The 20,063-nt window shown below is 40.7% G+C and overlaps 1 protein-coding gene and 1 long non-coding RNA gene across 2 annotated transcripts in view; one reads left to right on the top strand and one right to left on the bottom strand.

Annotated features, from left to right (window-relative positions):
- Positions 1–17,284, top strand: part of fgf4 (fibroblast growth factor 4) — a 43,475-nt gene extending 26,191 nt beyond the window's left edge. The window contains exon 3 of the mRNA XM_008404977.3: positions 10,910–17,284. Within this exon, the coding sequence (XP_008403199.1) occupies positions 10,910–11,086 (177 nt within the window). The 3' untranslated portion in view covers positions 11,087–17,284. The remainder of the gene's footprint in view (positions 1–10,909) is intronic.
- Positions 1–20,063, bottom strand: part of LOC145550988 (uncharacterized) — a 180,878-nt gene that overhangs the window by 144,103 nt on the left and 16,712 nt on the right. The gene's annotated exons all lie outside the window — the stretch shown is intronic.

The following is a 20,063-nucleotide window of genomic DNA, read 5'->3' as shown; positions in this document are numbered from 1 at the left end:
TCAGGAGACTTCCATTTTCAGTAAGACGAGCTGTTTCAGAGGAGCTCAAAGATCTCCAGGATAAGGGCATCATTGAACGTATTGATGCTTCTCCCATTGTCGTGACACAAAGAAGAGACGGGGAAAGCCACGCATGTGTGTTGATTTAAGGGACCCAAATAAAATAATTGTTGCCGATTGCCATCCATTACCACACATGGATGAACTGTTCTCAAATCTACGAGGAGCTACTGTTTTTTTCCATGATTGATTTAGCCTCTGCCTACCACCAAATGCCTCTGCATCCTGAAAGTCGTGATATTACAGCATTTATCACCCATGACGGACTTTTTCGTTTCTGCAGTTCCTTTTGGCTTAGCTTCTGCCCCATCAGCGTTTTAGAAAATGATGTCAATCATCCTTGCAGGTTTGCCAGGTGTACAAACATACATGGATGACATCATCTGCTATGGCTCTACACAAAAAGAACATGATGAAAATATACGGAGAGTGCTTCAAGCCTTGACTGATGCCGGACTCAAACTGAACATGCACAAATGTAAATTCAATCAACCTTCACTAAATTACCTGGGTCACACCATTTAAAAAGAAGGTCTTCAACCAGATCAGGATAGAGTCACTGCTGTGATTCATGCTCCAGCTCCACATGACACATCTTCTCCAAGATCTTTCCTTGGTCTTGCATCATGGTACAGTAAGTTCATTCCAGATTTTGCGACTGTTATTGAGCCATTACGTGCAGTGCTCAGAGACTCCACAGATTTAAGCTTCAAGTGGATAACAGAAGCACAGTCTAGTTTCACTTCACTTAAAGACCTGATAGTCAATGGTCCTGCCTTAGCTCTGTATGACCCTGAGTTACCAACCTATGTTACTACTGATGCTTCAGACTATGGACTGGGCGCAGTGTTAACTCGACTACATTCAGATCAAAGTGAGAGAGTTGTCGCTTTTGCATCAAGAACTCTTTCTTCTGCTGAGCACAAGTACTCTACGGTCGAACGTGAAGCTCTTGCCTGCGTTTGGGTTGTGGAAAGGTGGAGAACCTACCTCTGGGGTTGTCACTTTGTTCTTTGTACAGATCACCAAGCACTTACAACTTTACTCACCTCTAAAAGTTCTGGCCGTGCTGGACTAAGGATTCCCAGATGGTCCGCTCGACTGCTCTGCTTTACATACGATGTAACTTACCACCCAGGACATCAAAACGTCACTGCTGATTGCCTTTCTCGACTACCACTAACTGCTGAAAATGAGGCAACAGAGGAACCTGACATGATTGCTGCTGTTTTTAAAGAGTCACTGTGTGCCATTTCTCTTCCAGAGTTCACTTCTGCCAGTGAAACCTGCCCAGAATTGTCACTACTGCGCAACCAGATTGAAAAAGGTTGGCCCAAATGCAAAAAAAGTCTTCGAGAGAACCTTACTCCATACTTTCAGATACGACATGAGTTGTCAGTTCATGGTTCACTGATATTGAGATTGACAGATCGAGTAGTTCCTGCTTCACTGCGTGCCAGAATTGTTGACTTGGCACATGAAGGACATCAAGGCATTGTCCGTACCAAGCAGAGACTGCGTGAACCTTTCTGGTGGCCACAACTGGACAAATTTGTACATTCTGTCATTGCTTCCTGTGTTAACTGCCAGTTCAGTGATAAGGTAGCCATAACTGCTCCTGCTCCACTCACTCCAGTTGAATTTCCTAGTAAACCATGGGAAAAAGTTGCAATAGACATTACAGGTCCATTTGAAAATGCTACATGGGACTGCCGTTATGCTATTGTACTTACAGATTACTACAGCAAATGGCCTGAGGTTGCATTCAGTTCTACTGTCACTACAGATGTTATCATTCGCTTTTTAGCCACTGTGTTCAGTAGGGAAGGTAATCCGATGTATCTTGTCTCAGATAATGGTTGTCAGTTTACTTCTCACGCATTTAGTACTTTTCTGAGAGAGAGAGAGAGAGAGAGAGAGAGAGAGAGAGAGAGAGATACAGCACTTAAGGTCCAGTGTATACTACCCTAAAGCAAATGGTGCTGTGGAAAGATTTAACAGAGTACTTAAAGAGTGCATACAAACATCTGAAAGAAGGCATAGCTCATGGAAGGAAGCTGTAACAGAATAAACAGAAAGATGCGCACCAAGTTAAACATACTCCCAGTAGAAATTAAAAGCAAAACACATGCCCAAATACAACAGAGGGTGAAACAAAGCAAAAACAGACAAGAAAATGAGAGCTAAAGTACCAACAGTCAAAGTGGGTGACACTGTTTGTGTTCGCAGACCTGAGCTCGTTTCCAAAGGATCTTCAAGATTTACAGAACCACGGACTGTCATAAAGAAAGTTGGACAAAACACTTTCTTACTAAGCAACAGACGCAAGTGGAATGCTTCAAAACTTGCACACTTCCCAAAACAAACCTTCTAATGCTGATATTCATTTAATGTACTGTTGCTACTTGAGCTAATATGGTTCGTAAACTTTTCATATTACTGTTGGCTTACTGAAATAGTCATTTTACAAACTTAGTTTCCTGCTGTCAGTTATACAGTGCAAATGTTACATGTAAGTAATTGCTTCAGGAAAAGGGAAATGTTATGTCTTATTATTGCATGAAAAAGACAGCAGGGGGAGCTCTGACTATGTATGTGATGATATGTGGTAAGAAGAAGAGAGTAAAGAGAACTGAAGCTGAGCTAAGTCTGATGCCTGCTTATTCCACTATTTCTACATAGCACACAACACAGTATGTTACTGTAAATTTACAGGATTATTTCTTAGAGTGTACCTGTTCTTTAGGTGAGACTCAAACCAGTCAAGTACTGTAGGAGAGAGTCTGACCCAGCTCTCCAATCATTTCAATAATATGTCATGGTCAATAGTGTTAAATACTGCTAACCAGTATTTAACACTGGTTAGCAGTGTCAATTGACCAGTATTTAACACTGGTCAATTGACACTGGTTCTTCCACATTCTGTATTTATGTGGATGACATTGAACACTTTGACTGTGCCACAAAAACCCGACTGTAAGTGTTGTGATCTGTGTTTTTCTGTGTTGTTATTTTGATATTTTCTGTGTTTAGTCCTGTTTCCCTGTGAGTCTCTGTCCTGTCCTCCCTGTTGATTGATCCCGGCTGTGTCTAGTTTCCTGACTACCCTTCTCGTGTATTTAAGTCCACGTGTTGTCTTTGTCTCTTGTCCGATCCTCGTCGTGCGTACATCCTTGTCTTCCCCGTTGCTGCCTGTACTACCTGTTCTTTTGGATTGTTTCATCATCTTCATCACAACCTGGGTCTGCCTGCGTCCTCTCTTACCTCACCAAAACCAAATCATGACAGTAGGATCCGACCACAACCGAGGTGAGGACGCCAGCGTTATGGGCCGTGAGGCGTGGTTCCAGCAGCAGTTGGAGTTGGCGCAAAGTGATCTCTATAAGGATATAGAGATCCTGCCTTCTCCGCTGCTGCTGGAGGAATTGGGTCTCCCCTCCGACTTAGACTCTCCCAGGAGACGGAGGCCATGGCGGAGGTCAAAGAAGGAGTCTGTCGGAGCAGTTCCTGCCAGCCCGAACCTGTGGCTGGGATTGCGGCTGGTAATTTGCCCTCCCGGCCCCTGGGCCACGCCGTTACTGCCGACGGAGATCCCGGCCCCTGGGCCACGCCGTCACCGCCGCCGGAGGTCCGGGCCCCTGGGTCAAGCCGTTACCGCTGCCCTGAGCCGCTGGAGGTCCCGGCGGCTGGGCACGGTCCTCAGCTGCCTCCTGTCCCCGCGCTGAGGCAGCGCCTGAACCTGCAGTTGCCTCCGGTCCCGGCGCCGACGCAGCATCTGTCTCCGCCCCCGTTTCCTGCTGACGAGCAGCCCGCTCCAGAGCTTTCAGCGTCTGCTGCTGACGAGCAGCCCCGCTCCAGAGCTTTCAGCGTCTGCTGCTGACGAGCAGCCCCGCTCCAGAGCTTTCAGCGTCTGCTGCTGACGAGCAGCCCCGCTCCAGAGCTTTCAGCGTCTGCTGCTGACGAGCAGCCCCGCTCCAGAGCTTTCAGCGTCTGCTGCTGACGAGCAGCCCCGCTCCAGAGCTTTCAGCGTTTGCTGCCGGTGAGCAGCCCCGCTCCAGAGCTTTCAGCGTTTGCTGCCGGTGAGCAGCCCCGCTCCAGAGCTTTCAGCGTCTGCTGCCGGTGAGCAGCCCCCTGAGCTCCCTGCGTGCGTCCCAGTGCTCCGTCCGAGCGTCCAGCCGACCGGCCCTCCAGAGCCTTCGAGGGTCCACTTCCTGCGCCGGAGACGCCCGCCGGACCCTCTTCCGGGACTTCGCCTCCTGCCCCGCCCGCCGGACGTCTTTCAAGGGTTCTGCCTCCTGGTTCTCCACACACTCTGATGGGTTGTTTTTTGTTTTCTGGACTCGGTAGCCCAGCATCATGACCTGTTTTTTCTGAAGCTCCTGCAGCTTCCACTTCTCTTCCTAACATGGCGCCTCCTAATCCTGACTCTCTTACTGAGAGAGTCAGTAAGAGAGTTAGCTTTAACCTAACAGAGCTCTGTTAGGTTAAAGCTCATCTTCTGAAGTTGGGATATTTTTCCTCCAACAGGTTCCAGAGGAATCGCCTCAAACCAGATGTTGGACTGGATTTTATTTCAATGTCATTTGTGAATGTTAGAGCCTCATTTTCAACAGTGGAACTATAAAGGTTGAAAAAAGTTATTTTGGAGAAAGTCTCATCAACATCAATATTTCCACTAAATAAGAGGCAAAAAAAAATTGTTAAAGGAAAAGCTTCTTAGACGCTGAGCCCGACAGCACCAAACAATTTTTTTTTGTATTAGACAATTTAATTTCACATAATTATCACGGTAAAGGCCATTTGTTTGTATACTTAATGAAACATATTTACCGCGTTTGTTTGTTGTAAATGACGTATAGTCACAAAGAACGAGGTAATTAGTCCAAGTTTATTGAATGTTCAGAAATTACAGCGGCTTTTACAGCAAAGGTAAAATAACTGAACAGGTGATCAACTCTAAACCACTCGCAGCTTTTTACTCTCCGTCTCTTTGTTATTGATCCTGCGATTGCAACCTCCTGCGCTCCACAAGCCGACCAGAGATTACATTAACATAACATTCAGTCCATTACCATATTAGGTTTGCAGGCTTGATATTTATTTTGCGATCATTAATGAGCGCTCCCTGAACACAGCAGTGGTTTATTAGTTAATTTTAAACTCCTGCTCTGCTCGTTATTTTGGTAATGGAACTGAAACGCACAGAATTGCGCAACACCTTACCTTATTGAAACAATAATTACTGAGATTATTGTTGGATCATTAATTTGAACACGTTTTTGTTTTTTTTGGTTTTTTTTTTTTTTTTGTTTAATAAAGTTACGAACGTTTTAAGCGAGTCAGAGGAGGACGTGCTGGTCTCAGCGGCCAGGCGGCATTCAGTTTGTCACCTAAAGCTGAGATCGACTCAAAACCTTCCGCGACTCAAAACCTTGCACCGCTGCTCTAGCAAAGCACGAACAGTTCAGAAACGATATGAAATGGGGAAAAAAGTTATTAACTGATTAAATCGTGTTTTACATTGTTCTTGAAAAACTAATCAGTCACGGCTGATTAGTGGGTGCACTCACGGCTGAACCCATTGATTCTTTACAGCAGACAGCCACTCCTCTTTTGCAGGTACTGCGTACCCCTGCTAAATGTTTTAGGGGTACGCAGTACCCTACCGTACCCCCCTACTTTCACCCCTGAACCTGGAGTCGAGTTTTCCTCCAATTTCTTTGTTTTTCAGCAATCGTTTCTCGCATTTTCTTACGAGTGAAACATTTCTCCTTAGGGACTTCCTAAAAGAGCAACAGAATCAATGATGTCTGAAATTTTACAATGAACGCTCTTTCTTTACCGACTCATCTACTCCATTACAAGAGATGGGAAAGTAAATTAGCATGAAGGTTTTGACTCAGCTGTCTTTGAGAAAGTGTTCTTGTTTTACCTATTGGTATTCTGTCTTTGGAGTGGTGGTTGATGAGGCCTTCCTCTTTCATAATGCAGGCCAGTTATTGTAATAATCTAAATTCGGTGTTTTCCATTTTAACATCTTCCTTGGGGGGGATTTGAAAGAATTTGTCCTTCAACTTTGCGCTGAGAGAATTCCAGGTAGGACTGTTTACTGCAGTGCTTCTCAGGCATCTTTCACTATTGGGAATCATCAGTAAAGTTGTCTCATTGTTTTATCCAGCATTTACTTTAACATATATGTCAAACTCATAATCTTCATTTCTGTTATTTTTGGAGGAGCTTGTTGTTGTCCTCAGTTGAGACAGGAGGCATTTTGTGTTTGTTTGATGGAGTATTAAAAAGATAAAGGACTAAACACAGATTTGCCTAAGTGATTCCAAGTCTGTTTAAATCAAACCCTACAACTTTCCATTCAGAATTAATAAGTCTTCTGTTTTTCTGTCCCTCAAGTTAAGAGCCTGGGTGCCATTAACAGTTGAAACCAGAAGTGTATGTATACTAAATAAAGACATATTCACCTGTTTTCACTTTTTGAAGTTAAATCATATCAAACTTCTCTTGTCAGAATTATTTCTTCTTGCTAAATGTCACAATAATGAGAGAATATAACAGAGATTTATTAATGTCTTTAAAAATCTGAAGTTTAAATCCATTGTGATTCCTGTCTCTTTAAACAGTGAGGAAAAGCCCAGATGATGATGCCATGACTTTGGGAACGTCTAATAGGCTAACTGACACATTTGAGTTAATTAGAGGCTCACTCTGCTTAATGGTTGGACATGATGAGAAGGTCAGCAGAAATCAGCCCAGATGTCAGAAATAGAATCCTGGAGCTGCTCCAGTCTGGTTCATCCAGTTGCTCACAGGTGGAGTTCAGTACTAGTCATGATGGGAAAGTCCAACCATCATAATCTTCAGGACGGAGACGCTTCTGGTCGGAAATGTGTGAATCAGTCCCAGAACAAAAGCTAAAGATCTTGTGAAGATGCTACTGAAGTCGGTGAGACAGAGACATTATTCACAGAGAAACATGTTCTGTAACAACATGGGCTGAAAGGCCAGAGAGCAGGAGGCCATTACTGCAAATAAAGCACAAGAAAGACGGATTACAGTTTGCAATTCTGGGACACAGAGACATGTCCTGTTTATTTATGGAGACATGTCCTGTGATCTGATCAAACTAAAGTGGAACTATTTGGACATGATGACCGTAGTGTCATGCTGTGTGGTTGTTTTGCTGCTCGAGGAACTGGTCAACTTTATTAAATATATGGCATCATGAGGAAAGAACATTATGTGAAAAATATTGTAGCAACATCTAAAGACATCCACCAGGAAGTTAAAGATTTAGTCCAAATGGGTTCCAGACTAACTTTGACCCTCAGGAGCCAAATGTCTTCAGGATAACAAAGTCAATGCTCTGGCCGTCACAGAGCCCAGATCCCAGTCTTAGACAGAATTTGTGTGTGTGAGCAAGGTGGTCTATAAACCTAACCCAGTTCCACAGGTTCTGTCTGAAGGAATGGACCAGAACTCCAGCAAACTACTGGGAGAAGCTTCTGGAAGGAAACCCAGAAGGGTTGACCCAAGTCATCCAGTTCAGAAGATAACTTGCCCCAATACTAAGCAAATGTATGTAAACGTCTGGGCATAGAAAATGTTATTTTCAAGTTTTAAAGCTGAATTGAACCACAAGTCAAGTCATAACAAGCAAAACAGATTTCATGCTTTAAAATGTTTCCTTTTCTATTTTGTAATGAAAGGTAAATAATCAGAATTTTAAAAATCCATAATTAATTGTTTTACTATGACTACGGGTAGAAATATAACTACAAATATGTCATAAGTTTATATGTTTGTGTTGGAAGAACAGATGTTGCCATCTCCTCTGTCAGACATCCCAGAATCAATGAGAGCTAACATGCAAACATAAGAACCAAATACCAAGTGAAGGCTCAAGCTCCAACCCTTAAAACTATGAAATTACATTGAGGGGTTTTATGCTGCCTTATTTTCATTTTTTATTTTGTTATTAGTGGGAGATGGAGCAAAGAGGGGCAGAAAAGCTGCAACGCTGAATTCCTCTCTGACCATCCTGCAGGTTGTTTACTCTAAATTCATGTATGATATGATGAAGTTTTATGGGATTTTCTGTCTGGAATCTGAATGTTGGTGAGTGAAATCGGTTTGTGTGTGGACACCACACACGGTACGATCAACCCAATTTTTTTATCTCTCAGGTTTTGAAAATCTGCCAACAATTCTAAAATTGTTTCATGTGAACTAAGCTTAAGTAAATAAAAAAACAATATAGTTAATGTGCTTAAACTCAAAATTAACTTAGTAAAGAGCTTTTCTGTCAAAATTCCAGTTTTCTTGTCTCATTGTTTTATCCAGCATTTACTTTAACATAGATGTCAAACTCATAATCTTCATTTCTGTTATTTTTGGAGGAGCTTGTTGTTGTCCTCAGTTGTCCAATCTATAATATTAAGATATATTTTAATATCTTAATAAAGATATTAAAATATGGAATGTCAGCAGATGGTTTGGTAAATAACCCAAGTGGAATCGTTCTTTAATTATTTCTTGAGTGTGAAGCCAACTTTAGCTTAGTATTCCCCCGTTTATACAGTTCCATTCTGTATAAATAAACTATAAAGCAATATTTAGCACAGATGGTTTTAATTTACACATCTTTAGGGGTTAGTAGACTGTTTTGGTGATTTAATATATCCTCCATGTCCAACGTTCTCAACAATAATATTCAGGCCCACGGTTCTAAGAATGGTGGCATTTCTGGTTTGTTATACTACCGAGTTCAGCAGCGCTCCCTGCCCGTAATGCAGGGGACGCTCATACTACTACCCAGCACATCGCTTTGCTTCACTTTTGGCAAGACACACAGTGCAAAACTGAAGCCTGCAAAGAAAGGCAGTGTGGTTTGAAAAGCAGGATTGTCATTCACATCAGCAGTTTTGTGTAGATGCATTCACTTCAAATTATAATTAGTAAAAATGTGCCTGTGTGAAGATGCTAGTTTGAATTACTTTAGCTCCAAATGTACTGGACTGAGAAAATGTTACAGTAGGACTTTTATATTTTGTGACTTCTAAAATGGAATGTGTGTATCTGTACTGAAGAATCCATGAAGGTGTAACAGTAGTTTTGTCTATGTTTGATAAAGAAATACTCAAGTTATTTTTTTCTGACAGTTATGTGGATCTGTTTGCAACCATTTGTTTTAGATCATTTGAGGAAAAACTGTAAGAGTAAGATTTTTTTTTTTAAGTCCGATTCAAAAGAATAAAATGTGTGTACTTGTACTAATTTGAAGACGATTAAAAACTGCTATAGGTTTTTCATCTGACTTTAACTTCAAAGTTACAAGGCACAAATACCTTTGCACCAAAAATACCTCCATAGGTCCGCCTGCTAAACATTTGGCATTCTTAAGGAGAAAATATCATTGCTTCACAGCAGCAAAGGCACTAAAATAGGTTGTACCAGAAGTACATTCTTCACAAAAAACTACAGTTTCTATGTATCTGTTCCACTGTTCAGAAACTAAGGAATCACATATTCATATCGGATATTCATATCCTTGGAACTTGTTCACATGTTGCTGTATGCAAAAGCATCCAGTGAAGTATATGAGGCCACATTGAGACCAAAATGAATCATTCAAAACTCTATGTGAGGTTGAATATTAACAATGCACGATACTGGAAACACTCAAGACAGAGCCTGTCTTTCATTCTTTCCTAATTGAGCTTTATTCTGCTTAGAGGAATAGAGAGTTGTTTCAGTCTCAAGATGTCCACAGCTCAAAACATATCCCAAACACCTGCCGCTGGAATTTTAGTGAAATGTGATGTAAAGTGTTGACTTTGGAGAACAAAAACAAATAATCACCACCATTTTTAGATTTTTGTAAAATTTATTGAAAATGATCCTTTTCATTCTAAGTCAAATATAGGGAACTCAAGATTCATATTAAAATATAGTGTATCCTGACATTCTAACTAAAATGTTAAAGGAAAATGAATGCTTCTGCACTGATATATAAACCAAGCTTTTGGGAGCAGAATTTGACATGTGTGGGTCCTAAACAGGAGAAACTTTAGCTTTCCTTATGTAAATGTCACATTTCAGATTATTTTGGGACTTGATTCATACTGATGCTTGTTTTGTATTCTTAACTGAGGCATTCCTTCATCTCACTAGTATGTGTTGTTCTGTGATGATCTATCACATAAAATCCCAATAAATATGTTAAAGTTTGGGGTTGTCATGTTGCAAAATGTGAAAAAGTTCAAGGTGGATTAATGCTTTTGCAAGGCACTGCATTCAAAGTGATAGCTGTTATTTTACATCATCTGCCTTTAAGTGAACGCTTACACAAAACCAGAAGCTCCAGTCAAACACTGGCTCCAGCTTTTTAAGAGTTTACACTTGCTGAATGAAACAAGCTAGTCAAAGACAACACCACAGATTCATTCAAGGATCTCATCGTCTTCATCCAGTTTCATAATACTGAAAGGTTTGGTACTGTTAGAGTTAGAGTTATTAAAGATAACAGTAGTTGCATGGTGGTGAATGCAGGTCAAGAAGCTATTGTTCCTCAAACTGGGGACAAAAAGCACAACACACTCAGAGTCCAGTGTTCTGCTTCACTTACACCATTCATCTTTTCACAATCGGATTTTTTGTGTAAAATGGGGCTGAATACACAATAATAACCCTGCAGTCAAAAATAACACAATTGTTTGATAGAAATCACTGCAAACAATGCAGATTTGAAATTCCCCTACAAAAATTTCCTGACATCATTGTTTTATTTCTGCCTTTAAACAATTAACATTTTCAAAAGAATCTCTTTTTCTTGCAGTTACACTACAGCAACGAGTGCAAGTTCAGAGAGAAGCTCCTCGCCAACAACTACAATGCCTATGAATCGGCCGCCTACCAAAGGATGTTCATGGGCCTGAGTAAGAATGGCAAAACAAAAAGAGGAAACAGAGTGTCACCAGCGATGACAGTGACACATTTCTTGCCAAGAATCTAGTGAGCTGATAAATCTACTTCAAGACAATATGGGATGAAGGAGGGAGCCAATCAGGAGAGGGCCAGGGGAGTGGGGGGAGGTTTTTTCCAAATTGTGATGCACTTTCACTCCAAGCCTTTTGTAAGTGTATCATATTTGATTTTTTACTTTGTACATATTCAGTTTTTTATTAATGTTTAACATCTGTTTTGTATTTTTATAGGAATGGATGTCTTTTCACTGAGGGACAGTCAATATTCTAGACATTTTATTTATGTTTTCATTTCTTATTTATCAGACATTTGCTGCTACTGAATGAAACCCCGTCTTTCAATGTATTCTTTGCACAGATGGAAAAATTATTACCTTTTTTTCTTTTTTCTTTTATTTTACCTTTATTTAACCAGGAAAGTCCCTGTGAGATTAAAAACCTTTTTTTCAAGGGAGTTCTGGTCAAGAAGCAGTAAAGTAACTAATATTCTCTGCTGTACGGCATTAGTTACACAATGTCATACAAATAATTACTAAACAGTCACAATTTAAGGAAGTCATCTCTAGATCTCTCAGTCTTGATGTAAAGGTTTCAGTTAAAGAAGTTCTGTTAATTTCCAGTTTTTTTGTGTGTTTGTTTTAAAAGGCCCATTTCTGTTTGAGGAAATAGATCAGTGAACTTGACTACCTGATATCTCAGCAGGTTTATATGTATGGCATTGTTCAATTGGGATTGGTTTGATTCAGAATCTTCTCAGAACAGAAATAAGATGTGTGTCTTCGTGTGAGAATGTGGCACTTATTGCCCAACACTTCAAACCTTATGCTTCTCCATTTCACCTGAGGAGGACCTGGAGGTGTTCTGGAGACATTGCCTTTAACTTAGAGTTTAGATGGATTCATGTGCCAGCATCAGAGACAAGTTCTCTTACTTACAGTTCATTCTCTTTTCTTTAACCTGATAGCATCAGAAAGACAACTCCATCCTGGTGACACATACCTACAGCGATTCCTCTTTTTGAGAGTTTTACTCTAATACAGCACCTGCACTGTTACTGACTATAACTGAATTAAATAAGCTCATAATGCTTACCAAATAATCAGCATTATTTTTCTCACTTTAAAAACTCTACTGTCCCATGCAGACATATCTTTGTATCAGTGTACTATATTTGTTTTTAATCTTTGCTGCAGTAATTTTACAGAAGCTTATAGTTTATTTGGGCCCTGCTGTCAGCAGAACATCTGATTAGATATGATGTGGAAGCATCAAACAAACCAGGCCTTTGAATCTTGTAAAAAAACAGAGCTGCACCACTCAGAGCCAGGAAGAGGAGCTTAGTGCTGTTAATCAAGCTTATGTCTATGCTGCTAAATGTGCTAATGGCAGAAAAACAACTTTCCATTAAAGGAAATCTGTTTAGCTGCTGTGTTTGGTGGCCATGCTAACTAGCCTGAGAATTCATGACAGGCTCCATTGTGGTGAAGCGACTGTAGTGCAGCAGAAAGCAAATAGGAGGGTCTGAGCAGCGAGCACACAAGATTTATTGACAGCACTAACCTCCTCCTTCTGGCTGTGATTGGTTGTTTCTGACCTAGCGTTGTATTGCTGCAGATGGCTGTAGCATCACAGGGAGAAGCAGAGCAGCTTGATTTTTTTCACAGATTATCTGTCTCATTTTAACTGGCCTTAAAATGACTGACACCATGTCAGTGTCACCATGTCAGTGACATGGTGACAGTTTTGACAAATATGTAAAAAACTCCTTTTTTTATTAAAGCTACATATGTTTAATAAGTTTCTTGTAAGGAAACTTAGAGCACACTAGAGGGAGATTGAAATATCATAATTTAGGAGCTGGAGCAACTTTTTATGTAATGTGCTGTAATGACATGACTCTCTCTGAGAGGGGAACAGCGTTAAACCTCTGAAAGTGGAAAAGTGTTCTGTCCAGCATAGCACCAGCACTAGCCTCAAGTTGGGCAAAAAGGAGTATGTGTGGCTCTGGAGCCTAATTGAAATAGTATCGTGTTACTGAGAGAGAGGGACAGAGAAGAAAGAGGGAAATGGACAAGAGAGGAGGAGGGGAGAGTTAACCCCACAGCCTCCACTGTGTCTGTTTATAGCACTGCCAGAGGGGTGAACTCTGAACTTTTCTGCCGTCAGTCTTAGTCAGAGCTCTGTGTCCAACAGTAGGGAGAGGAATCCTCTTTGACATGATTTAAGTGGAAAATTTGGGAGTTTATAGGCAAGGTCAAAGAGCTGAAATGCAACAGTCAAGTAATAGCCTTGACCTGGGATAAGACTATTCTTATTTCAAGTAATGCATTATTGTCAGGCAGCTGTCAAACAAGAAAAGTTGCTCTGTATCATTAGAATAACTTTGCCAACTGGAAAAATCTGCAAACTTGGTTTGTGTTGTTCGTAACTTTTCATAAGAGCATGTAATACAAAAGGAATGATTTATAAATATGAAGTTCATTAAGAACTTATAATTGTTTGTTCCATCCTAACATCCTAAATATAGATACACGCACACATACACACACAGAGCATTATTGGTAGCACTCTGTTAATGAAGGAAAAGCCCACAGTGGTTACTAAAATAACTTGAAATTGACAAAAGTAATAATAACTAAAAATGTTCTAAGAATGAACCAGTGAAAATCAGACATTCCTTTTGAAATGCAATTCAACAAATGAAACAGACCAGAATAAAATTTATTTTACCTGTAACTTAATATTTTGTTGCTCAATCTTTTGAGGCAATCACTGCAATCAAACCATTTCTGTAACTATCAGTGAGACTTCTGCACCTGACCGTAGGTATCCTTGTCCACTCCTCATGGACAAACCGCTCCAGCTGCCTCCAGTTGAAGGGAAAGTCTTCTCCAGATGTTTCAGCTCCACAGATGTTCAACAGGATTTCGATCATGTCTCATTAAAGGTCAGTTCAGTATAGTCCAATGTTTTGCTCTGGGCCATTCTTGGGCAGCTGTGTGTTTTGGGTCATTATCCTGTTGGAAGACCCATGAGCAAGTTTTCTATAACTAGGCACCACATTTCTCTCCAGAATGCCTCGATAATCTTGAGATTTCCTCAAACCAGCACAGACTCCAGTCAAAGCAGCCCCAGAGCATAACACAGCCTCCTCCATGTTTCCCAGAGTTATTTTCCCAGTAGTTCTTTTCTTGGCAAGCAAAGAACTGATGAGCCAGTTCCAGTTTTCTTCTGCTTACTGAGGACATTCTACCAGAAACTTTGTGACTTGTCAACATGCATTGGGGGAAATTCTAGTCTCACATTTTATGCTCGCTTTACTTCTTGGTCGTCTCCCATGAAGTCCACTTTGATTCAAACAATTATGGATTTGACACTGATGTACCTTGACCTCGGAGTTGACCTTTGATGTCTTTGGAGGTTGTTATGGGCCCCTTGGTAGCCGTCATTATCTTTCTCCTCAATTTGTCATAAATGTTCCTCCAGTTTTCAGTAAATTTTCATTTTTATCACTTTTGTCAGTTACAAGTTTTTCATGGAGGACTGTGGGTTTTTATGGTCATTAACAGAGGTGTGCTTATATCTATATTTGTATATATCTATAGATGGACAGATAGGGAGGCTATAATTATAGCATAAATTACTATGTAGTTAATAAAAATAGCTCTTTGTTCCAAAGGAATGTGAAATTCAATTTGATAGTTTGAAAAAATTTACAAAATGAGTATTTGTTCAGTACAAACATCACACTATTTACATTCAGTTTCAATAAAACTGTTCCAAACAGCAGAAATCTGCAGAAACATGCTGCTGATTTTTACCACCACTTCACACCTACTCACCAGTTTAACTCTGACTGCTCCTCCGGTGGCTCTGAGGTGTAACAGCAGAGGATTCATTTCTGTAACTATGCTTACATAACAAAAGAAAAGGCATTTAACACATTCTTAGAAAGAAAATAGTTTTTGACAAAACACAACCCATCATAATCAATTAATTTAGTTTGATTAATATAAAATATCAGATATATGTTATAATATGTTAATATACTCAAAATATTTGAGTATATTGAACATTAATGTAATATAACATTAATATGTTATAGTATATTTAATATACTTAAACATCTAAGCAATTTCCCCTCGGGGGTCAATAAGGTATATTCTATTCTATTCCTTTATATAAAGGAGTTGGAAAGAAGCACATTAACATTAACTAACATCACATTTACATTGAAGCCAAGATATCTGTTTTCCCATTTACAACTTGAAGAACTGAAAATCTACAGTTTTATCTATAAGACGTCTTCAAGTAATTGTTATAAAAATTCTCCTCATTAATCAGCTATATGTATTAACTGTCCTCATTGTTAGAACACATTCACTAATATATATTATTTATGAGATACAAGCAGTTGTCCAGTTTTGGAACAAAATATTTCCACTTGTGCTTGTAAGACTTGTAAGACCAGGATTGCTTTAGCTTCCAGTGTGAGCTGTTGTCCTGACCTACTTCTGCTTACTGTACATTTGCGTCGTCTACCCTCCCTCCTTCTAGCATTTGTCTCTGTCTCTCTGAGTCCTAGAGGTTTACTGCAGGCCGGGCCGGCTCTGGTGGCGATGTTGTCCTAGTTGTGCCTTGTCACGTTCCGGCTATCTTTACCCCACGATATGCTTTCAGAAAAAATCATCATGCAAGAAATATTTACAGACAGCTGTTGAACCATATATGCTAGACTCTGTAACTCAATGTTTTTCTGTATATATTTTGAAAGTGAAGGTGCTAAAAAGGGTTGGCAGTTTTAAATTAACAGAGCTGGTTTTGAATGATTGTCTGAAAGTTTAGGGTTCTTGATTTGCTTGACTTTGTGTGATCAAGGTTTTCAGTCCATACTTAATAACAGCAGTTGCAGTGAGGTTGTAGATAGGTGAAGTAGTATCTTATTTTCTCTATTTTTTGTGTCTTTTTTGGGAAAGACATTTGGAACCTCCATTTCAACATTCCATAATAATGCTGCTAATAGTAGCAGCCTGCTCTTGATAGGGACGACGGTGCTTTCCCTTCTGCTTTTAGTAGCTAGTAGTGATAATAAATTAGCAGAGCAGCCAGCCACGCTGCATGCACACGCTAGCTATTCAGGTGCAAATAGCTTAAACAAATCTCATGCAAACTGTTTCTGTAGTGACTTAAGGCCAATCCTGCAACCCTCTGTGGAAATCCAGAGTAATCTGAACTCTGCAGGCTAACTGTGAAACATAAGTTCAGCTTTCAAAACAAGTGCTAAAGTTACAGTATGCAGCTCCTGAAACACCTCCTGCTACAGCAGAGTATTCAAGTACATATGCTGTGTACAAACAGCATGTGTACACATATGCTGTGTCTGGTGCTCACAGCTGGGCTTGCTGCTCAGCAGTATCCCTGCTTTGCATGACATGCAGCATGTTTACCTGTCTGCCCTCCAGTGACCCTGGGCCAGCCCTTTATCCCACCTGATCATTTGGTTATCCAGCTGCAGCCCCAGCACAGCAGACCAGCTCCTAAATCTACAGCCTGCAAATGGCAAAGCCCACCTTTGCAAAAAAGAGCCACAAGCTCCACTGAGTGTGGCTAGTAACATGAGGCTAACTGACAGAGTCACTTCAGCCACATCACATCATTTCTGCCCTACCAAGAAGTTTATGAGTAGAAACTCATAAATCCAGACATCTGAGTCTTCCATCTGAAATGTTTCTGGTCAAAAATAAAATCTTATTTTGAATTTAACTGTAGTGAAAGAAATGTTAATATGAATAAACTAGCCAAACCACAGCCATAGAGAAACAAAGAAGCAACTTTTTATGTAAAAAGTTAGAGCGACTTAGTAGAAAAGAATTACAATTATATTCTAATTTTATGAATCCTTGAAAGTGAACCTTATTATGTGGTGATGCATCATGAGTGAAGAGTATTAAAATAGCTGAATTTCTCTTTTCACATTGTTTTTTCACATCTGTGAACTGTTTAATGTTATGTAGCCTACTGTATGCTTTTCAAATTTCATTCAGGGAAAGTGATGAAAACTGATTCTTAATCTCAAGTGGTCTTACAGCAATTTTGTATCTTCTATTTGTATTCTATAAATTGTCCTGTAGTTTTATACAGGTCTCTAAATGTACCTATTTGTGTGCTGTGCACATGGCTAACGCACACCTCAAGGGTTGCTGATAATTAAAACATATTTCTCCTAATAGTTTGTGTCATTGTTTCTTGTATCTTGTTCAGAATGTTGGACTGAGTTGTCCTTGAGTTGCTGCACAAATGTACTCATTTTGTAAACGATGAAGAGAATTTCAAATTAAGACTTATTGTTTCAGGTGTGGCTGCCAGTAAGTGTCACATGCAGATTGCCAGTGTTTATGTCATGATTTCATGTATGAACCCACAGCCAAATCCTGATTGGTGTTCAAAGGTGGAGGGTGCAATTATTGGTCTAGAAAGAAATGTCCAAGAGATTTTACAGGGACTTTCTTCTCTAAAGGTTTCTCAAGCCCAAGCTAGGTCCTCAGTTATGCGGCCACTCCCTCTTGCTGTCACTCCCACAGTTAACGCTAACAACGAACCTAAGATCCCCCCCTTCCAAGACCCTCGAGGCCTTAGAAAGGCTTGTCTCGTGGATTGATCAACGTCTTCATGAACGAAAGAGGGAGAAGTCTTCATCTAATAATCAAAGAAGGGTCTCAACAGTCCAGGTCAGTCCATGCAGCATGCCACAAACCTCCATGCCCCCCACCTGTTAGCGCTGAAGAGTCCATGCAGTTGGGTAGGACCAGGCTCTCTGCTGAAGAGAGTGAGAGGAGGTTCAGAAATCACCTGTATTTCTACTGCGAAGAAAAAAACCATCAAGCTCTTAACTGTCCATCAAAAGGACAGGCTCAGAAAAGCTCGGGGGTCTTTGCTGAGCCCTATCCTCAGATCTCAAAAACCTCCCCACAATCAGTGCGCCATCAGATTTTCTGACTCTCCTAAAGGAATGGATGTTCCTGTCTTCAATGATTCTGGGGCTGATGCTGACTTTATTGATATCAGCCTAGCTCATAAGCTCACACTGGAGTTGGAACTTCTAGAGAGACCACGTGAGATTTTTGCTATTGATGGACATCTCATTGATCAAATAACTCACTGCACTAAGCCTGTTTCTGTACTGATTTCAGGAAACCACGACAGGATCACATTTCTGCTGACCAGGTCCCCAGAGATTCCAGTGATTCTGGGACACCCGTGGCTCATCAAACACAGTCCAGTCATCAATTGGCTCACTGGTGAGATTCAGTCTTGGGATCCATCCTGCTCCACTTCTTGTTTGAGGGAAGCTTCTATCATGAAAGCTCCCTGTGAGGTCAACCATGATTATCCAGATCTGTCATTAAGGTTTATCATGATCTGCGTGAGGTATTTAACAAATCAAAGGCCACTTCTCTGCCTCCCCACAGAGAGTACGACTGTGCCATTGACCTTCGCCCTGGTACCACCCCACCTAGGGGCAGATTGTATTCCATTTCTGGTCCTGAAAGAGGGGCAATGGAGGAATACATTTCGGACACCCTCAAGGCAGGACTAATCAGAAAGTCTTCTTCCCCAGCAAGTGCAGGATTCTTCTTTGTGGGCAAGAAGGATGCATCGATTATTGAGGCCTTAATGAAATTACAATCAAGAACGGGTACCCTCTGCCTCTCATGACTTCTGCTTTTGAGCTCCTTCAAGGAAGTACTGTGTTCACAAAACTGGATCTGCGTAATGCCTACCATCTGGTCCGAATAAGAGAGGGAGACAAATGGAAGACGGCTTTCAACACCCCTTCAGGGCATTATGAATACCTGGTCATGCCCTTTGGGCTCACTAATGCCCCAGCAGTTTTCCAGGCATTGGTTAACAATGTTTTAAGGGACATGTCAACAGATTTGTTTTTGTATACTTTGTTGACATCTTGATTTTTTCAAAGGATCTGCCTACCCATATCAAGCATGTTTGTGAGGTTCTTCTTAGGCTTCTCCAAAATAAACAATTTGTTAAGGCTGAGAAGTGTGCATTTCATCAGTCTTCTGCATTCTTTCTGGGTTTTGTCATTGTTCCTGGCAGGATCAACATGGATCCATCTAAGGTGGCAGTAGTCTTGGAGTGGTCCGACCCATCAAGTTTGAAGGAGCTTCAGCGGTTTCTTGGGTTTGCCAATTTTTTATTACTCTTTTATCAAGGATTGCAGTTCAGTGGCTGCCCCTCTTCATCAATTCACTTCAACCAAGACTCAGTTCAAGTGGTCTTCAGAGGCTAAACATGCTTTTGGTAAGTTGAAACGTCTTTTCACCTCAGCTCCCATTCTGCGTTTTCCTGATCTGTCTAACAATTTTGTGGTGGAGGTTGATGCCTCAGACACTGGGGTCGGCGCAGTTCTGTCTCAACAGTTTGCAGGTGATGCCAGATTACATCCCTGTTCCTTTTTTCTCACCGGGTCTCTGCCTCCGAGTGAAACTACGACGTTAGAGACATAGAACTGTTGGTTTTCAAACTAGCATTGGAGGAATGGAGGCACTGGCTGGAGGGGTTCACACATCCTTTTACTGCGTGGACAGACCATAAGAACTTGGAGTACCTCAAGTCTGCCAAGAGACTGAACCCACACCAAACTAGATGGGCACTATTCTTTAGCAGATTTGACTTTACCCTGGCCTATCAACCAGGCAGCAAGAACGTCAAACCCTTTCAAGATTTCATCAGCCTTCTGTCTGTCATCTTTCCCTCCAAGACCAGGTTAGTTCTAACCAGAATTGAGACCTTGCTTAACCCTCGTGTTGTCTTAACATTCTGTTTACCCCCCTTGTCCTACTGGTCAAAAATGACCCGCCCTAACAAAAGCCCCAAAATAAAGCAAATGAATTGAATTTTGAATCCAAAATCTATTTGTCACGATGAAACAATCTGTTATTTATTAGTTCAACTCAATCCAATAATTTTTTTATCATGTATTTTTGT

Source organism: Poecilia reticulata, chromosome 3 (assembly GCF_904066995.2).
Source record: "Poecilia reticulata chromosome 3, P_reticulata-male-v2, whole genome shotgun sequence".
NCBI classification, from domain to species: domain Eukaryota; kingdom Metazoa; phylum Chordata; class Actinopteri; order Cyprinodontiformes; family Poeciliidae; genus Poecilia; species Poecilia reticulata.
This window is presented reverse-complemented; position numbering and strand designations above follow the sequence as displayed.